Consider the following 18,010-nt stretch of genomic DNA (forward strand, 5'->3'; position numbering starts at 1 on the left):
GCTTCCTTATTTAGTATTCCCAACTTGTTTTTAAGGCAACACTCCTATCTTAGAACTGGGTTGAAACACTCAGACTCTCCCTTTGCTTTTGATACCTGTCTTCATTGTAGGGCAAGCAGCAAGTATTGCTTCTTAGAACACATTCTTTTTTGAAATCTGGGGCTCTCTGGAATATCATCTCGTTAAAATCATACGTCTGATGAGATAAGCAAGCTGTGGCCTCTGCCCCCAACGGGCTTGCAGTCTGAGGAAGAGATAGTCCCCATTAATTCTATTAGAAACACAGTTTCCTAAGCCCCGACTATGCACCGAGCACCGTGCTGAGAACGGTATGTAGTGCAGAGTCGTGTGTGCGGGACAGAGAGCCACACGTGGCCCTGGTGGTTTGGAAGCCGATGGGGAGCGAGGTGTGAAGAAAGGGGAAGTGTGCTGGTTCCTGGGTAGAACGGTGAAAACACACGTTCGTCCTGCCGGCCGTGCAAACAGTGGTGTCTCTTTCACTTGATTGAAGACTGTTGTGTGGTCGAACCAACAAAAGCATTTGTTGATCAGGGTCATTTATTATTTGCTGGGGAAAATTCGGTGTCACCCGTCGATGACCTGTTTCTGCAGCCCATCTGTTGGAACAGGAAATAGCCCTGCTCTTCGGGCCCCTTATTCCTTCCTTCCGTGATCCTGTTCCATCTTTTACTCACAGCAGTGGGAAGGCTGGGTGCTCACTCAGAGGGGATGCTGGGGCCAGGATTCCAGCCCCTGAAAGGGAGGTGGGCAACCTGGAAGAGTCCCGTCCATCCTGATAATAGCCTGTCACTTTAATTTTGTGGGGAGTCTAAACTCGTACACATTGATCAGTGTAATCCAGTTATTATTATTATTTAAAAAAACCCCACATTATTTATTGATTTCAGAGAGGAAGGGAAAGGGAGAGAGAGAGAGAGAAACATCCATGATGAGAGAGAATCATGGATCGGCTGCCTCCTGCATGCCCCACACTGGGGATGGAGCCCACAACCCAGGCATGTGCCCTGATGGGGATTCGAACCCTGACCTCCTGGTCCATAGGTTGATGCTCAACCCCTGAGCCATGCGGCAGGGCTGTAATCCAGTTTTTAAAAGCCTTCAGAAAAATAAAATAATTTAAATGCTCTGAAAATCCAAATGGTCATTCTTTGAATAGCTGATTTAGAAATGTTGGTATTGAATCAATCACTGTCATGCTCTGTGCTGTGTACCTTAAGCTTGTATTGTGAAAATCTAAAACGCACACCACACGTTTTAAAAATGGTGTGGCTCAGTGGTTGAGCATCAGCCTATGAACCAGGAGTTTACAGTTCGATTCCCGTTCAGGGCACCTGCCCGGGTTGTGGGTTCAATCCCCAGTGTGAGGCATGCAGGAGGCAGCCAGTCAATGATTGTCTTTCATCGTTGATGTTTCTCTCTCTCTCTACCGCTCCCTTCTCTCTGAAACGAATAAAAATGTATTTTAAAAAATAAAAATGGTATAACAGGGACTGTTACATAACTTGAGAGATATAAAAGTTTTGGCTCATACCCTTGGCTGCTCTTGGAGGGTTTTCTATCCAAAGCCAGGCTGGGCAGAGAGTCCTCTGGGAAGAAAAGGTCAGTATATGCTCAGTGAAGTGAGTATTTTTTTTACTTTTTCTGGAGAAGGCAGTCCAGAAAAAAAAAAAAAAAGACTTGAGAACCACCGGGCGGCATTTGGGGGGTGATGCCGGGGTATGGCACCTTGCTTCTGCCAAGTTCAGACGGTGACCTGCACTCTAAGAGGCCCTTAGACACATCTGCATGTATTGTAAATACGCTGCACATGCACTTTCATCTCTCAGAGATGGCCCCTGGCTAAGAGGTGCTGGAGAATAATTGGGAATCCAGATCTCCATTGAGTTGTGTTGTAAAAGAAGAGATGTTTATCACTACATTTTAACCTTTGAATGAGCTTAGAACATCCCAGTGGGAAAAATTTTTCGTTAAAACTTTACAGATTTTCTTTAAAAATATATTTTTATTGGTTTCAGAAATGGAATCAGGGAGAGGGAGATAGAAACATCTGATGAGAGAGAATCAATGATCGGCCGCCTACAGCACGCCCCCTACTGAGCATCGAGCCCACAACCCCGGGCATGTGCCTTGACCGGGAGTTGAATCGTGACCTGCTAGTTCATAGGTCGAAGCTCAACCTCTGAGCCACACCGGCTGGGCAAAACTTTACAGATTTTAAAGGAAAAAATGAGCACCTCTGATAAAAGTTTAAGGATGGTATGCAAAATATCAGCCAAAGAACTAAAAACTCAAACTGGCATTCTGTGCAGTGGTTACCCAGTGGAGATCATGAGTTAGAAAGCTGAGGTTTAGTAGAGAACCTGAGACTTGGCAGCGGGTTGCTGTCCCTCACCTTGATCCATAAATTAATTGTTCACTACAGAGTTTGTAGCAGGCACCCAAGATTTAGCAAATGAGAGTCTTACTCCAAACTTAACTCTCCTTAATGAAAAAAAAAAAAGAAAAAGGAAGGAAACAAACCCAAGTTTGTTTATTAGTGATGTAAGGAATCATTCTGACTTATGACCTGTGTCCTAGAAGTGTCACCAGATGATGTCATGGCTTGCTGCAGTGTCCCTAGGTAGGAGAGAACAACCATTGTGCGTGAGAGGCCCGAGACATGTGGTTGTCCGGCAACAGTTACATGTCAAATAGCAATTTGCAACTCAGAACCACAGAGAAGGTTTGTTTTCCTCTTCTGTCTGTTCCAGTTATTTAACTGAGGGCAGATGTCCTCATTTAAGGGCTCCTAGCACATCGGAGTATGTTTTCTGAGCCTGAAAAGGGGCTAACCCCTTTTGGACATTGACCAAAATACATATTCTAGTTAGCTAACCCCTCCTATTTGTGACAATGGAAGGGGTGAGAAGCACAGAGGGCCCAGGATCCCCTTAAAACTGTACATCAGCAGGACGTCCTTTTAAGCACCAGTTTGTTTCAATCAATGATTTCCATAAGTCAAGAATGTAACATCATAAAGTGGGATTTGGCTACATGTCGAAACATTGTTATTGTTATCCTTTAAAGGATGTTTCTTGATTTCTCTTGGCTGTACCAGATCATATGGCAAATTAGGGGATGGCTGGTTTGTACGGACCTTGGATTACTCCCGAGAAAGAAACGCATAGGGGAGTGAATAGAAGCAGAGATCAGGGAAGAGAGGGTTGAAGAAGTCTCCAGTTAGATTGATAGACGGATGCTAGGAGGGAAGGTGGGACCCTTGATCCAGGTGTAAAGTAACAGGTGAGCCTGAAAAGTCACTTGAAGGTCCGGAGTTAGCCAGGCTCCTCCACCCCGCTGCCCGACTGACCTCCGCAGGTGCTCTAATTCACTTCTGAGCCCTCGAAGGACTCTGTTGTCTGTGGAGCCATGTCCATAATATAATGATATAATGAGTGTGCTGATAAACACAGGAGGGGCAGTGAATCCCACTTGGTGATGCTGCCCAGCCTGCATCTAGTCTAGATTTGTATTTTTCACTTCCATGCTGTCAGTCACTCGTGTAAACCTGGCTAAAATCTTCTAACTTTTGAGACCGATTGCATAATCTCTCTGCTCCCTCTCAGAGGGCAGTACGTGTATAAAGGTCTTCCCAAAACCACTAAATGATTAACAGTGCCTTGGACTCCTTAACAAGGTCAGACTAAAGCACTGACCTCTGTTTTGTAGGTAAGAGGCTAAGACTGGAGGAGAGATTTCTCAAGGAAAGAAATTGTACAAAGAAACTGAAGTAGAGACTTGCAGGGTCAGAGTTTTTTTTCCCTTTTCTTTTCTTTTTCTATTAAGGTTCACTGACAAAGCGGGGGGAAATACCATGTAGATAATGGAGTGTTTTATTTTGAGAGATCCCGCACATTATCTCCGGGAATAATGGCAGGATTATGACCTTTGACCCCAGGTAGACATGGGTGCAGCACCCCTCAAACCCCGCCCCCCTCCTGCTGGCTCCTGGTTGTGTAGCCTCAGCACCCTAAGCTCGCTATGGCTCAGTCTCCCCATCAGAAATAAAAGACCATTATGTCTATCTCAAATTGTCCTGAGGATTAAATTAGATACAATTTGTGGAAGCGAGTGCCTAGGAGGCACTCGACAAAGGCAGTTTCTCTTCCTTCTTTCTCTTCCGCTTTTAAAAATTAAGAGGTAGGTGGGCATACTATAAACGAATAAAATAAAGCACATTTCAGTGTGGAATTTGGAGAAAGGCCAGAGAAGAGAGCAAACAAACCAGAGGTGGGCCGGTTCACCAGCTCGGCAAATCCTGCAGGCTTTGGAAGGTGCCCGTTCACAAACCAAATAAAAAGTATGTTTTACATTAACAAAAAAGAAAAAAAGGCTGACAAAAACATCGTCAGAGTCTGTTAGCCGAAGTATTTCAGGCTCCATCTGGAGACTGGAAGCCAAGGAATTTTGGAAATAAGACTTTTTCTTCATTTTCAGAGGTAGAAACCTCAAACTTCCTGTTGTGGAAAGTGGGGGTGGCTACTGGTTTTTTTGGTCTAGAAAAGGGTTGTTTCTTTTCTCTGGATGGATGCTGCCCTCTGATGTCTCTCCGTGGTACTGCGGCCTCACCTCTAGCTCTTCCTTGGTTCATGGAGTTTAATGGAGAGTCAGAGGTTCTTGTTTCTGGCTCCAGGCTTCAAGGATGAAGGGAGGTGAGTGGGCTGTAAAAACCGAGTTAGTTGGATGTACATTTCTTTGGCCAAGAATTCACTTCTCACATTCTTCTTCCTTTCTGTTATAATAAAGCTTTCCACAAGAGTGTTGTTACTGGATGTGAAGTCACCAGACACCTGAACAGGAGCTCCTTAGGGTGCTGTGACTTCGACCTTGTTCTTACCTTTTCTCTGCTTTCTGGGGAGTTCATGGTGGAGATACTACGCGCTCTGCTTCCAGCCCTTGAAGCTCTGCGTGAAAGATTTGTCAAACCCCCTTTCTATCACACTTTGCAGGTTGCGAAGAGCTTCTACAGCAGGGGGTGGGGAGCCCTTTTTCTGCCAAGGGCCATTTGGATATTTATAACATCATTCTAGGGCCGTGCAAAATGATCGCCTTAAAAATTAGTTTGCTGGATTTGGTCAAACATTTAATTAACTCACCCCTAATGCCTTGGCAGGGCCTGACCAATGATTCTATGGGCCTTATAACAGCCCGAGGGCCCGACGTTCCCCACCCCTGTTCTACAGGCACGGTCTCACCAAGGTATTGGTGAGGGGGAGCATTAGTGTTGTGGTTGGTTTATTTACTTATTTGTAATATGTTTTTATTGACTTTTAGAGAGAGAAAAAAGGAGAGGGGTAGAGAGAGAGAAACATCGATGAGAGAGAAACTTCGTAGATCCAGCATAGGGCATGCAGGAGGCAGCCAACTGGTGACCTCTTGGTTTCTAGGTCGACGCTCAACCACTGAGCCACACTGGCCGGGTGTCATTTATTTATTTTAAAAAGTTTTTTTTTTATAAGAACTTATTTGAGGCAAAGTGACAACATTTGCTGAGGTGCAACATCTAAAGTGTTCCTAGCTTTGTGGTTTATAGATGAGGAAAGAGGCTGTGAGTGGGGACTGACCGAGTGGCCTCAGGGCAGATCTGTGTGTCCCCTGAATCTCACTGAGTAGAGAGGCTGTAGTCAAGGGAGGGGTTTCTCAAGAATAAGCTTGTTGCCGAAACCGGTTTGGCTCAGTGGATAGAGCGTCGGCCTGCGGACTGAAGGGTCCCGGGTTCGATTCCGGTCAAGGGCATGTACCTTGGTTGCGGGCACATCCCCAGTGGGAGGTGTGCAGGAGGCAGCTGATCGATGTTTCTCTCTCATCGATGTTTCTAGCTCTCTATCCCTCTCCTTTCCTCTCTGTAAAATATCAATAAAATATATTTAAAAAAAAAAAAAGAATAAGCTTGTTGACTGATTCGGATCACCGAGGGACCGGGAAGGTTCGAGTTTTTGTTTTCTGGAATGGTGTAGGAGCCTGAGGGTCAGGGAGTGGCCCAGAGGAGCCCAGGTGTCCCCCAGCCCCGGTGCTCATCGAGTGCCATTGTGGTTGGAACCCCTGCTCTCGGGCAGGAGCACTGACGAATGAAGCTTCAAACCAGGTTTCTAGTTGATCTGCCCCCTAGGCATTCCCCTCCATACAGTGTGGAGGGTGGTGTTACCCATTCCCTGCTTCCTGGCGTATGCGTGATGGGGGTACAGTGACGCCTCAGAGCATGCAGAAACGACACGTGCCATTTTCAGAGCAGCTTCTGTTCCCCAGGGAGTGAACATGCCGAGGCCTCGGTGGCCTTCCTTGGTCATGCCAGGGCTGTGGTCCTCCTTTCCATCACCCTGAATGCGTGAGTAGCTGACACCACGTGCTGTTGGAGGCAGCGTGCGGGCAACTCCCAGGCTGTGGGGGTTCTTTGATCTGGAGCCAGGAGACCAGATCTCATTCAGGCTCTGGCACCACCGTTATCACAGTGAACAAGTCACTTACGCTCCACACGTCAATTTTCTCAGGTGCAAGGCGAGGAGAGGACAGTTAGCATGGCTCCTTCCTGTGGCTCCTGGTAGCTTTGAAGCCAACTACACTTGAGAGTCTGCGGGTACCCGACAGATGTCCTCGTGCTTTGACTTAGCAGGAGTCACGTGCTGTGAACAACGGTTAGATCAGTGACGGGCCGCACGCATGACAGTGGCCCCATGAGATTTTAATGGAGCTGAAAAGTTCTTACCACCTAGAGATGTTGCAGCCGTCATCACGTCACAGCACCATGCATCACTGACATGTTTGCGATGCTGGTGTACACAAAGCTACCGCTCTGCGTCAGCCACGTAAAAGTGTAGCAATACAGTTATGCACAGTATACTACACTTGCTAATGATAATAAGTGACTATGTTACTGATTTACTGTAGTATACTTTTTACCGTTATTTCAGAGTATACTCTTTCCACTTATAAAATTATTTTGCTGTGAAACGGTATTCCGTATTACAGTGGCAAGAGCCTCAGACATCGTATGCTTACCACGCTTCTCGATTGCATGATGTTCCCTTGTGCTATTTTGTACAGTAACCTGCTGTACAGGCTGGTAGCCTGGGAGCAACAGGATCTCCCATATGACCCGGGGTAGTGGGCTATCCCATCTAGGTTTGTGTAAGTGCACGCTGATGTTTGCAGAACGCATCCTTGCCGTTACGCGGTGCATGCCTGTATCAGATATCAGAATCTGACCTGGTGTGTGTGTGTGTGTGTGTGTCGCGCGCGCGCGCGCACGCTGAGGCTGAGCTCAGAGGATGCTACCTGTGGGCAGAGCAGTTCAAACAGCACAACACTGGACACAGCCCCCAGATATCATAATAAAGGACTTGTTAAATTAACAACGATGCATCGGCCTGGGAAGATCCTCCGTGGTTTCTAAAAGGATTTTTATCAAATAACATTGACTGATGTAGTTAAATCTACTAATATACAAGCTACTACGTGAAAATGTCATTTACTAAACCATGGGCCCATTTCTGTAGAAGTAAAAGCATGGAATGCTATATAGCGAAAGCAGGTGTCTCTGGGAGGCAGCTTCTTGAGTGTGTGTGTGTGTGTGTGTGTGTGTGTGTGTGTGTACTGATAAAAAATACATTTACCAGTATTTTCTAAATGTCCTACGAGAACTGGGTATTACTTTTATAAAAAGAAAAATATTGTAAAAGTTACTATCAAATGTTTCATCCGTTTTAATAGGCACTGACAGCGTCTGCTGCGTGTGGGGAGGGCACTGTACCAAAGCTTCCTGATTCCTCCAGATAATGGCTAAAGGATTCTGTGTCCCCTTTGTCTCCCCAGGAAAGATAGCAGCATGGCCAGTGTGCTGTCCCGGCGCCTTGGTAAACGGTCCCTCCTGGGAGCCCGGGTGTTGGGGCCACCCGGGGCTGCCCCACCTTCGGAGCCACAGGCGGAGCTGCTGGAGGGGGTGGCTCCCCAGCCCTTCTTCACCTCTAAGGACACTTCCTGTCAGGAGCAGCCCAAGGAAGTCCTCAAGGCTCCCAGCACCTCAGGCCTCCAGCAGATGGCCTTTCAGCCCGGGCAGAAGGTAAGATGGTCCCTGAGTGGACAGGGGTCCGATCTTCCCAGGCTTGTGGCCAGCAGGCTAGTGGTGCCCCGAGTGACAGGTGGAAACTCCCTGGGCATCGTTTTGCGTGCATACAGACCTTTAACTTGCAGCCCTCTGGTCCTGTGGGTAGCGGGCTTCTCGAGAGAATGAGTCATCAGCAGCGGATCCAAGACTCCTCCCTGACTGACAGTGCTGCCTGGAGAAAAGGCTGGCAAGACCTGACATCTGATATGCTGGCCTTAGGCCTACTCAGAACCTCAGTTTCAAGCGTGGCCAGAGCCCAGTTTTTTCAACCTGCCTCGGTTTGCAACTTAACAGAACTAAGGGAAGAATCTCAGGCTTTCGAGAGATTGATAAGGTTGTGTCTTCGAATAGGAGGGGAAGGTGTTCGTTCAGTCAGAATACGCTTTGGTCTTTCTTTTCCAGTGTTTTCTCCCCTGTGTCAGGGCCGGTACCTGATATTATCACTAGATCCGGGTGCGTGGGCTTCTCTTTCATTGCCTTCTGCACGGTCCATAAGTAGACTCTACCTTTTGTCTCCCTGCTGAGGCTTCTGTTGCCCACAGCTCGCTTCCCCATCTGCTAGGCATCCCTTGAGAGAGGACGGCCGACCTCTCCATCCCTACCATCTTGTCCCTAGGTGGACTCAGAAGTCCCTGAAGGGCAACATGCAGGGTGAGTAATTCAAGGCAATAGTTGTGAACAAGCAGATATATAGGACTTTGGAGGCAAGGCAGGGCAAGAATTCAGGAGGATGGACATGGACTCCAAATTCATTTGATTGGAGAATTTAACTCATTTACATTTAAAGTACTTATTGGTAGGTAAGGACTTACTGTTGTTATTTTGTTAATTATTTTCTGACTGTTTTGTAATTCCTTTGTTCTTCCTCTCTCGCTGTCTTCCTTTGTGGTTTGTTGATTTTTTTCATAGTCATGCTTTGATTCTTTTCTTTTTATCTTTTGTGTATTAACTAGAGGTGTTTCCTTCCTTCCTTCCTTCCTTCCTTCCTTCCTTCCTTCCTTCCTTCCTTCCTTCCTTCCTTTTTGGGTTATTTCAAGGCTTACAGAAAACTGTCTATTTTAAGATGATAACAACTTAAGCTTCAATGGAATATAGATTCTAAGTTCAGAAGAAAAAAATGTCAGAAACTGACATGTTCACTTTCTCCATATAGAGCAGTGGTTCCCAATCTTTTTTTGGCCATGCCCCACTTAAGCATCTCTAAAATCCTGATGACCCCCGTGACATATAATTCTTATTATTCAAAAAGTGAACTCCTATTCACATGGAGGAAGCCTAAAAGGCCATTAACTTGGTCTAAACAAGCTTCCAAGAACATGTCATCCATGAAAGAGAAAAACAAAAGAACGAAAGGACAGTTGGAGTACTAAGGAAGAAATCACTAAGACATTGTTAAAAAAATAATAATAATATAAAATGATATGAAAAAACAGCAAATAAAATTTCCAAACATATAATAGAGAACTGAAATGCATAAATGTGTCACAATATATATTTATATGCTGTACATGTGGCCCCTAGAACCATAAGAAATGCAACAAATTCACTGTTATTAACTCATTCTCAAATTGCCCCCCCTTAAAAATCAAGTTGCCTCTCTGTGGGGCATGTGCCCCACGTTGGGAACCTCTGGTGTAGAGAGTTTATAAGGATCTACTTTAGGAAGAACCAGTCCACTGGGGGCTCAGGTGGGAAGCAAATACCTGGCAGCATCTTGCTTGAATTACAGCTGAGTCAGGGACTTCAGTTGGTGCAGGTGGACCCCAGAACTTGGGGCATATGGGGTAAGAACTACGAAGTGCTGACCACGGTTGCTGCTTTTCTCTCCCACCAGGTGTATGTGTGGTACGGGGGGCAAGAGTGCACAGGACTGGTGGAGCAGCATAGCTGGGCAGAGGACAAGGTGACTGTCTGGCTGTTGGACCAGAAGTTACAGATCTGCTGCAAAGCGGAGGAGGTGTGGCTGGCCGAGCTGCAGGGCCCCATTCCCCAGGGGCCACTTCCGGAGCAGGGCACCCAGGCGCAAGCCTACAGGCCTGTCTCCAGGAACATTGACGTCCCAAAAAGGTTTGTGTGGGAGAACCGTTGCTCTGAAAATCATGTGGGTGGTGAGGAGTGGGGTTGTGGCATGTTTTGTGATGGGGGAGGAATGTGGAAGTCCTAGGTGTGTAGTTGTCAAGGTATTGGGTCTTAGTTTCTCATGATGAGAGACAGAAAAAATGGCTTAGATCAGGAACCAGTGAACTTGTTCTGAATGGCCAGATAGTAAGTAGGGTCGGCTTTGTGGGCCATGCAGTCCCTGTCCCAGAGACTGCTCTGCTGTGGTAGTGTGAGGGCAGCCACAGACAATGAGGAAACACACCGGCATGGCCGTGCTCCAATAAAACTTTACTTATGGACACTCAGATTTCAATTTTATATAGTTTTCATGTGTCACATGTCAAGAAATAATACTCTTCTTTTGATTTTTAAAACCATTAAAACATTGTAAAACCATTCTCAGCCTGGGAGCCATACAAAAGCAGGCGACAGGCTACATTCGGTCCACAGCCCATAGATTGCTAACCCCTCGCTTAGACATTCGAAACCATTGATTTATAAAAAATTTTATTTTTCAATTACAGTTTACGTTCAGTATTATTTTGTATCAGTTTCAGGTGTTCAACATAATTCAAAACCATTAATGTTGAATGTAGACTGTTTGAATGTATGTCTTGCTTTAGAATTTTATGATACAATTTTCCCCTGAGGGGGAATATATGTATATATCTCTCTCTCCTAGTTTCTGTTACATACTCTTTGTACATTGATCTTTTAAAATTAAAAGAGAAAATCTGCCAGCGGAGATTGTCTGACATCCAGGATGTGCAAGCAGTTAAGCCTCATTCCACCTCTTTCTGTGCTTGTCTGTGGACAGTACTGCCGTTGACAGCACACCCAGAATGTTGAGAGCAGACCAGAGCAACGATATTTGTGATTGTGAATTCAGAGGAATGTTGGCAAAGAATTTGTTTTTCTACTCGATGGAAATAAACATACAAAGATCACGTAAAACAAAGGGATGCTAATATGTGTAATATATTACTGGTCTTAGTTTACTCCAAACCCAGTCACACATTTTGGTGGATCTGAATTGTAAAGGAAGGATTATTACAGTCCTGTGAAATAGATGAGCTACATACAAATTTATTTCAGACCACCTTTTCATACCTTAGCATTAACTTATAGACAGCTCTAAATGTACTTCCACATGATGTAGCTTTATATGGGTTTTTAAAAAATTGCATGTAAATTTTTATAGACCTCTGCTGTTTAAAGCATTGAGGTTTACTTTAGTGCTTCTGCTTTACTTGCTCATTGCTTATGTACTAGGTTCTGTTGACATTCAGAAGCTAACAGAATTCCTCATCATTTTTCTTGGGGGAGGGGAAAGGAATTGGTTAGTGTAATTGTTTCCTCTTAAATTTAAGTATAAGATGGGGAAAGAAAGATAATTTTAGTGCTTTTGAATTCTAGTGGGGATCCTTTTTGTCCATGCTCTTTTTCATTGCTTTGACTCTCCTTCCTTCCCTCTCCCTCTCCCCCCTGCCCCCCCCCTCCCCCGCCCAAATACAGTTCTCTATTTTAAGCTGCAGAGTTATTTAGTAAGTGAATTCAGGGGAGAGAATGGAGTTGCCTTAGGGTGTCAGCAATGGGATGGGACCGACCCCCTTATACTGGGGTTGACTGATACTATAAATGTAATCCAGAATGAGTATTTTTCTCGAAGAATGAGGGGAGACCTTCATGCTTTATTTAACGTACACACTGGCTGATTGGAGTGGGGATGTGGAGGGGACAGCCCAGATAGGTAATATAATCATGTGATCAGCAGTGTCAGCATGTAACCTCTGGCCCTCGCCTGCTTGAATCCAGGAAGTCCGAGGCAGTGGAAATGGACGAGATGATGGCGGCCATGGTGCTGACGTCCCTGTCCTGCAGCCCAGTCGTGCAGAGTCCTCCTGGGGCCGAGGCCAACTTCTCTGGTGAGGAAGGGAGTCCACGTGGGTTCTGGGTGTGGCAGAGTCTCATCACTCACGTCCTCTGCTCTGAGCAGCTAATTGCCAAAGTACTGGCCTGGCAACAGGATTCCGGAGTCCCTTCTTTCTTGTGTCCCAGACTGGCTGAGTGACACTGAGTTGGATGCTTCCGTTCTTTTTCCTCAGTTTCCTCCTCTGGGGAGAAGTTTCCTGGAGCATTGTGAAGATGATTGAGCACGGGGCTGAGCCACACTGGCCACTTGAGTAAGTTCTTCTATGGGAGTAAGTGAGTGAGGCACTTTGGTGGGGGCCTGAACCAGGCCCATAGAGGAATATTTAGTTCACAAAGGTAGAAACTTACTAAATGGTCCCCTAGTGGCCTCAGAAGATTCATGCCCCGTTCCAAGTGCCTAATTCAGCCTTGTAAACTAGCATGGCCTACAGGCCAAGGACCTGGAATAAACAAGCCGAAGTCTAAAGTAAATCTCATTGCTTCCTACAAAGCGACAGAAGGACTTCACAGCAAATTGACAAATTAAAGGGAAATTCTTCCGGTGCGACCCCCAAAATACAGTATCAGTGATATGGGAGAACGAAGAAGGGTTGCTGGATATTAGTAGTTTGGCGAGACTGGTGGCGAACCTGAAGTGTTTCATTTGGAAATTCGCTATGGGGCTGGCCTAACTTACTCCCAGGGAATAACTTTTTCATTGGTGAGATCGAACTGAAAATATGGAGTCAGAAGGAAAGTGGCCTTTACAAGTATCCCTCCTAAGTCATCTTTCTAGGTACAAAGTCAATTTAAAGGCGTGATGTGGCAAATTTACTTCCTTCACCCAAAGCCCGTCATCAGTGACGAGTTTGCTAGCTAGTTGTTGTGTCTGACATCCCACCTGTGGGGAAGCATGGCGTGCGTTGTGCATCTGCTCTGTTAGCACCGAGAGCGACACAAACACAATGGGGAAGGAAGGAGTCAGTTTTAAGTTCTCAGGAAATTCTGCGAGTTTAGGAGATCCAGGAGGTTGGTCAGTAGGAGGAAGATCCAGGAAAGTGTCATAAAGGGAAAGAAAATCATTGACTTCAGTTCCCATTGGGTTTTGTGTATATATCTGTGTGTAGAATACATATATAATATTCACACACACACACACACACACACACACACACACACACACCCCAACACCAACACATATACATCTAACATAATATGCCCCGATCCTGATATCTGAAGTCCCTTTTGGACACAAAATTTAGTAGTTTATTAAAGACTAGTGCCCGGGACTGCAGGGTGGGCGGCTTCTCCGTCTACCAGGCTGTAGCCAGCTGCAGGTGCTGGCGCCTGGACCGCAGGCGGGCGGCTTCTCTGTCTTCCCCGGGATGCAGTGTGGGCAACTTCTCCAGCTGTCTGCGGCCTGGGATCACGGGGCAGGCAGCTTCTTCATCTCCTGGGCTGCACCCAGCCTCAGGCACTGGGGCCCGGTTTCTCTGTCTCCCCCAGGACGTAAGGCGGGAGGACGTGGGGCAGGCGGCTTCTGCAGCTGGCTGCGGCCTGGGATCACAGCTGGCGGCTTCTTGGTCTCCCTGGCTGCAGCCAGCCTGACTTCTCCAACTCCCACAGGCCCGGAGCGGCTAGGGGGCAGGGCTGCTGCCATCTTTTCAGGTTAATTTGCATACTCACTCTGATTGGCTGTTGGGCATAGCGGAGTGATGGAAATTGCATGTTTCTCTTTTATTAGTGTAGATTTTTTCCATTATATGTCTGGTCTTATGACTGAAATCAGTGGAAATATAAGGCTTCCTTGGCAGTGAATGATATTGAAGTATTCTGCCGCAAGGTGAGGTCTACACAATCACCCAGACCTTGCTCCAATCATGGATACTGTTTGCACAGAAACCACTCTTCCCTTGGGTGTCTGTGTTGTCAGGGTGGTTCTGCGCACGCGTGTGTGTCGAGACCGGAGGGGATTATAAATATTTCTTAGAGGTTTGCTGTATGCTCTCATTGCTCTGTACTTGCAGAGGAGCACTTTATTTTCATGCATAGAATAGCTAGTACCTTCCCTAGAAAATCGCACGATCTAAGGTAGAGTAATTTATGTTCATCTTACAACGTGTAGACTAATTTGTGACATTAACCTTTTGCTTTTTAAAATACTTTTCTTCCTCCGTGTGCCCATCGGCCAGTTCCAGCGTTTGAGCCATTTGCATGGCTCCCTGTGGAAGGTTGCTGTGTTGCAGGGTTTCCCTGTGTTTGACCTGCTCTTCCCCAGAGTCCTGGTCGTGTTAGATGTAGCATTCTGCTTCTTCGCCCTTCTCTCCTTGAGTGGGTGTGTGGGGGGCCCTGGACCTATTGGGCTGTTGGGGCTGCTGAGTTCTTCCCCGAAAAGCTCCCCTATTTTGTAAGCCCCATGTATAGATGTCATAAACTCTTGGTTTCCAGGGGTCATAGCTTTGAGACTTGACAGTGATACTTAGGGAGGGAAGAGCTCACAGCATCCCCTGCTGTGTGGGTGGGCTCCTGCTGGCAGGTGTGACTTGATGAAGGAGATCTTGCACGGGCAACATGCAACAGGAATGCTGGGTATCTACCCCAGGGGTCTGGCTCAGCCGAGAAGCAGTTGGGAATATGGAGCAGGATGAGAGAAAAGCAGTCGGGTTCGTATCCTGGCCTCAAAGGACGTGTCCGTCCATCTCAGGACCCAGGTTACGGAGGAGGCTCTGTGGAAAGCCCGCCCGTGGTGGAATTGGGGTGGTTGGGGACATGGGTACCACACTCTTCCCACCACACTTTTCCCCTCTTCTCTTGCTATTTCCGTGTATGAGAATGTCAGATTCTCCTGTCCTATTAAGGAATTGGGATTTATGGCCTAGGCCAGTGGTCGGCAAACTCATTAGTCAACAGAGCCAAATATCAACAGTACAACGATTGAAATTTCTTTTGAGAGCCCAATTTTTAAAACTTCTTCTAATGCCACTTCTTCAAAATAGACTTGCTCAGGCCGTGGTATTTTGTGGAAGAGCCACACTCAAGGGGCCCAAGAGCCGCATGTGGCTTGCGAGCTGCAGTTTGCCGACCACGGGCCTAGGCAATGGAAGAGTCTGGGCTGGGCCTAAAGTAGCCTGAAGACAGGAGACTTAAAAACGGAAAGTGTCCCGTCTCACTGTGATCTTCCTCCTGCTCAGAGGCACTGCTGGGAGCAGGCGGCAGGTTTAGGGCCCTGCTGGGCGTCACCCAGGCATCTGTCATTGGTCTGAATTGCTTTCAGAGCTTATCTTCTCTGAACGTGTTACTTGTGGGTAAAAGCAGTCACCTAAGCTGCTGCCACCTCTGATAAACGGTACACACCAGTGGCTGTAGAGCTGGCTGAGTGGTTTCTTCCCACAGGCAGTTTTTGATGGACTCACCGGGGTTTAAATGATCAGTAGGCATTTTTCAAGAAAGCCTGGTCAGCAAGCTCTTAGCTTGGCCTTTCCGTCCTACTCCGCTGTGGGGAAGGCGCCTGGTGGTCCCCGGCACATGTCTGTGCACCTTCTCACCCACTCTTTTAGGCCTAGAGGCAGTAGAATCTTTCCCCTCTTCTCCCCCCTGCCATTTATTTATAATAATTAATTATTAATTTCAGAGAGGAAGGGAGAGAGACAGAGAGAGAAACATCAATGATGAGAGGGAATTATTGATTGGCTGCTTCCTGCAAGTCCCACACTGGGTATCGAGCTCACAGCCTGGGTATGTGCCCTGACTGAGAATCGAACCATGACCTTCTGGGTTCATAGGTTGATGCTCAACCAGGGAGTCATGCTGTCTAGGCCCCTGCCTTCTTTAAAAACATATAAAGAGAAACACATTTAAAACACACACACACATATATATATTTATTTCAGAGAGGAAGGGAAAGGGAGAGAGAGATAGAAACATCAGTGATGAGAGAGAATCATTGATTGGCTGCCTCCTACATACCCCCCACTGGGGATTGAACCCACAACTCGGGCATGTGCCCTGACCAGGAATTGATCCATGACCTCCTGGCTCATAGGTCGATGCTCAACCACTGAGCCATACCAGGTGGGCAGTGCGAAACACATTTTAATTAGGTTCTCTTTCTGTTAATAATATACAAGAGGAAGTTCGAGTGTGTGCTTGCTGGTCAGTGGTTACCAACGTGGCGTGGCAGGAGATGCCCGCTGGAGCCGAGCAGGACTACCCAGGGACATGGCTGCAATGAGTTGCAATGTCTCCTCATTTTTCTGGAGCTCAGAAAGGGGAGGTTTGGGTTTTTCCTCCCTGACATGGCACAGCCAGGCAGAGCCAGAGCCAGGAATTGGATTCAGGAACCCAGGCTCCAAACGAGAATGTCGTGGCCTCTGACCTGGGCTGTCCGTGTGGAATCCGGTGTATACAGGGCCGTGCCAGAAGCTCTGTCTGGGGACTGGCCCATGAGCGTCTCCTCTCTTCTCTCCGCCAGCTTCCCGTGCGGCCTGTGACCCGTGGAAGGAGAGCGGCGACGTGTCCGACAGCGGCAGCAGCACCACCAGCGGGCACTGGAGTGCGAGCAGTGGCGTTTCCACCCCCTCGCCCCCCCACCCCCAGGCCAGCCCCAAGTATCTGGGGGACGCCTTTGGTTCTCCCCAAACTGATCCTGGATTTGAAACTGATCCGGACGCTTTCCTGTTGGATGAACCAGCTCCACGTAAAAGAAAGGTACACGGTGACGTGAGCGTGAGCTCAGGCCGGCGAGGCTGACGTCCACGTGGGGCCCCACCGGTCCTAGGCGTTCTCAGGCTCCATCCCATTTTAGTTTTCCTTGGCTGCTGCTGTTCCCTCTTGACATTCCCAGCAGCTCTCTTCGATGCCGATTTCTTTTCACCTCTGCTCCAGTCCCCGCCTCTTCTGCTTCTCTCCAGAGGCTTGTGTACGTGAGGCTTTGGTGGGGTCTGACCCACAGCACCAAGCGCTGCCGCCGGCCGCCAGGCCCGGCTCCTGGGCCGAGGCACTCTGCCCCTGCCTGTCAGTCTCTTTGGCCCCAGAGAGCCTTTTGTTGGTTTTTGTTTGCAGGAGGCTGAAGTCCCCAGGAGGTGAGGATGGGAAGGGGATGAAGGAGAGAAACGTGTCCCGATGACCCTGTCTTCCTTTCCCCTAGAACTCGGTGAAGGTGATGTACAAGTGCCTGTGGCCAAACTGCGGCAAAGTCCTGCGCTCGATTGTGGGTATCAAGCGACACGTGAAAGCCCTCCACCTGGGGTAGGTGTGGAGCCCAGGGCCTGTTTGCCTGGTGGGGGGGGGGGAGGGTAGCATTCGGGTCTTCCCCACCCTGCTGATTCCTGGGGACCCACAGCCCACAATGCTTCCAAGGAAATGACTTGCTGAGAGCGCCACCTGGTGCCTGTCCCTGTGCCCAGCAGAGTAGCCTGTTGGAGAGAGTTCCTTGCTGGGAAGGAAGGACCCTCCTATCCTGTCGCAGTGAATGTCGATCTAGCTGTTCATGGGCAGGGAGCACCATCCATCCGTCTGTGGATGTGTCCTCTTGCCTCTGGAGGATGCAAGCTGTTATAGTTCTGGGTAGAAACAGGGTGATGTGGTGAGACCCCGTGGCGAGGCCTGCCCCTGCTTTCCCTCGGGGACCTGGGGCTCCATTGGATTCCACGTGGTTGCTGGGGACCCCCTACCCTTAGTGCAGCAACCGCTCCCTGCTCAGAGCTGCTCTTGGCTGAGGAACTGGCTCACAGCCCTTCCCCTGGAGGAGAGACTGTGACAGCAACGAGGTGGGTCCGACAGGACCCGTGGCCGGGCTCAGGGTCAGACGACTCCCGCAGGAGGAGAGGTTCGGACACG

At 47.9% G+C, this 18,010-nt stretch overlaps 1 protein-coding gene across 3 annotated transcripts in view; it reads left to right on the forward strand.

The window, feature by feature from the left end:
• Positions 1–18,010, forward strand: part of ZNF395 (zinc finger protein 395) — a 44,113-nt gene that overhangs the window by 19,451 nt on the left and 6,652 nt on the right. For all 3 annotated transcript variants that reach the window (XM_080676143.1, XM_080676144.1, XM_080676142.1), the window contains exons 2-6: positions 7,870–8,116; positions 9,996–10,228; positions 12,077–12,186; positions 16,644–16,879; positions 17,319–17,419. In XM_080676143.1, the coding sequence (XP_080532269.1) occupies positions 7,883–8,116; positions 9,996–10,228; positions 12,077–12,186; positions 16,644–16,879; positions 17,319–17,419 (914 nt within the window). In that variant the 5' untranslated portion in view covers positions 7,870–7,882. The remainder of the gene's footprint in view (positions 1–7,869; positions 8,117–9,995; positions 10,229–12,076; positions 12,187–16,643; positions 16,880–17,318; positions 17,420–18,010) is intronic.

Source organism: Plecotus auritus (assembly GCF_963455305.1).
Source record: "Plecotus auritus genome assembly, chromosome: 6".
In the NCBI taxonomy this organism is placed as follows: Eukaryota; Metazoa; Chordata; class Mammalia; order Chiroptera; family Vespertilionidae; genus Plecotus; species Plecotus auritus.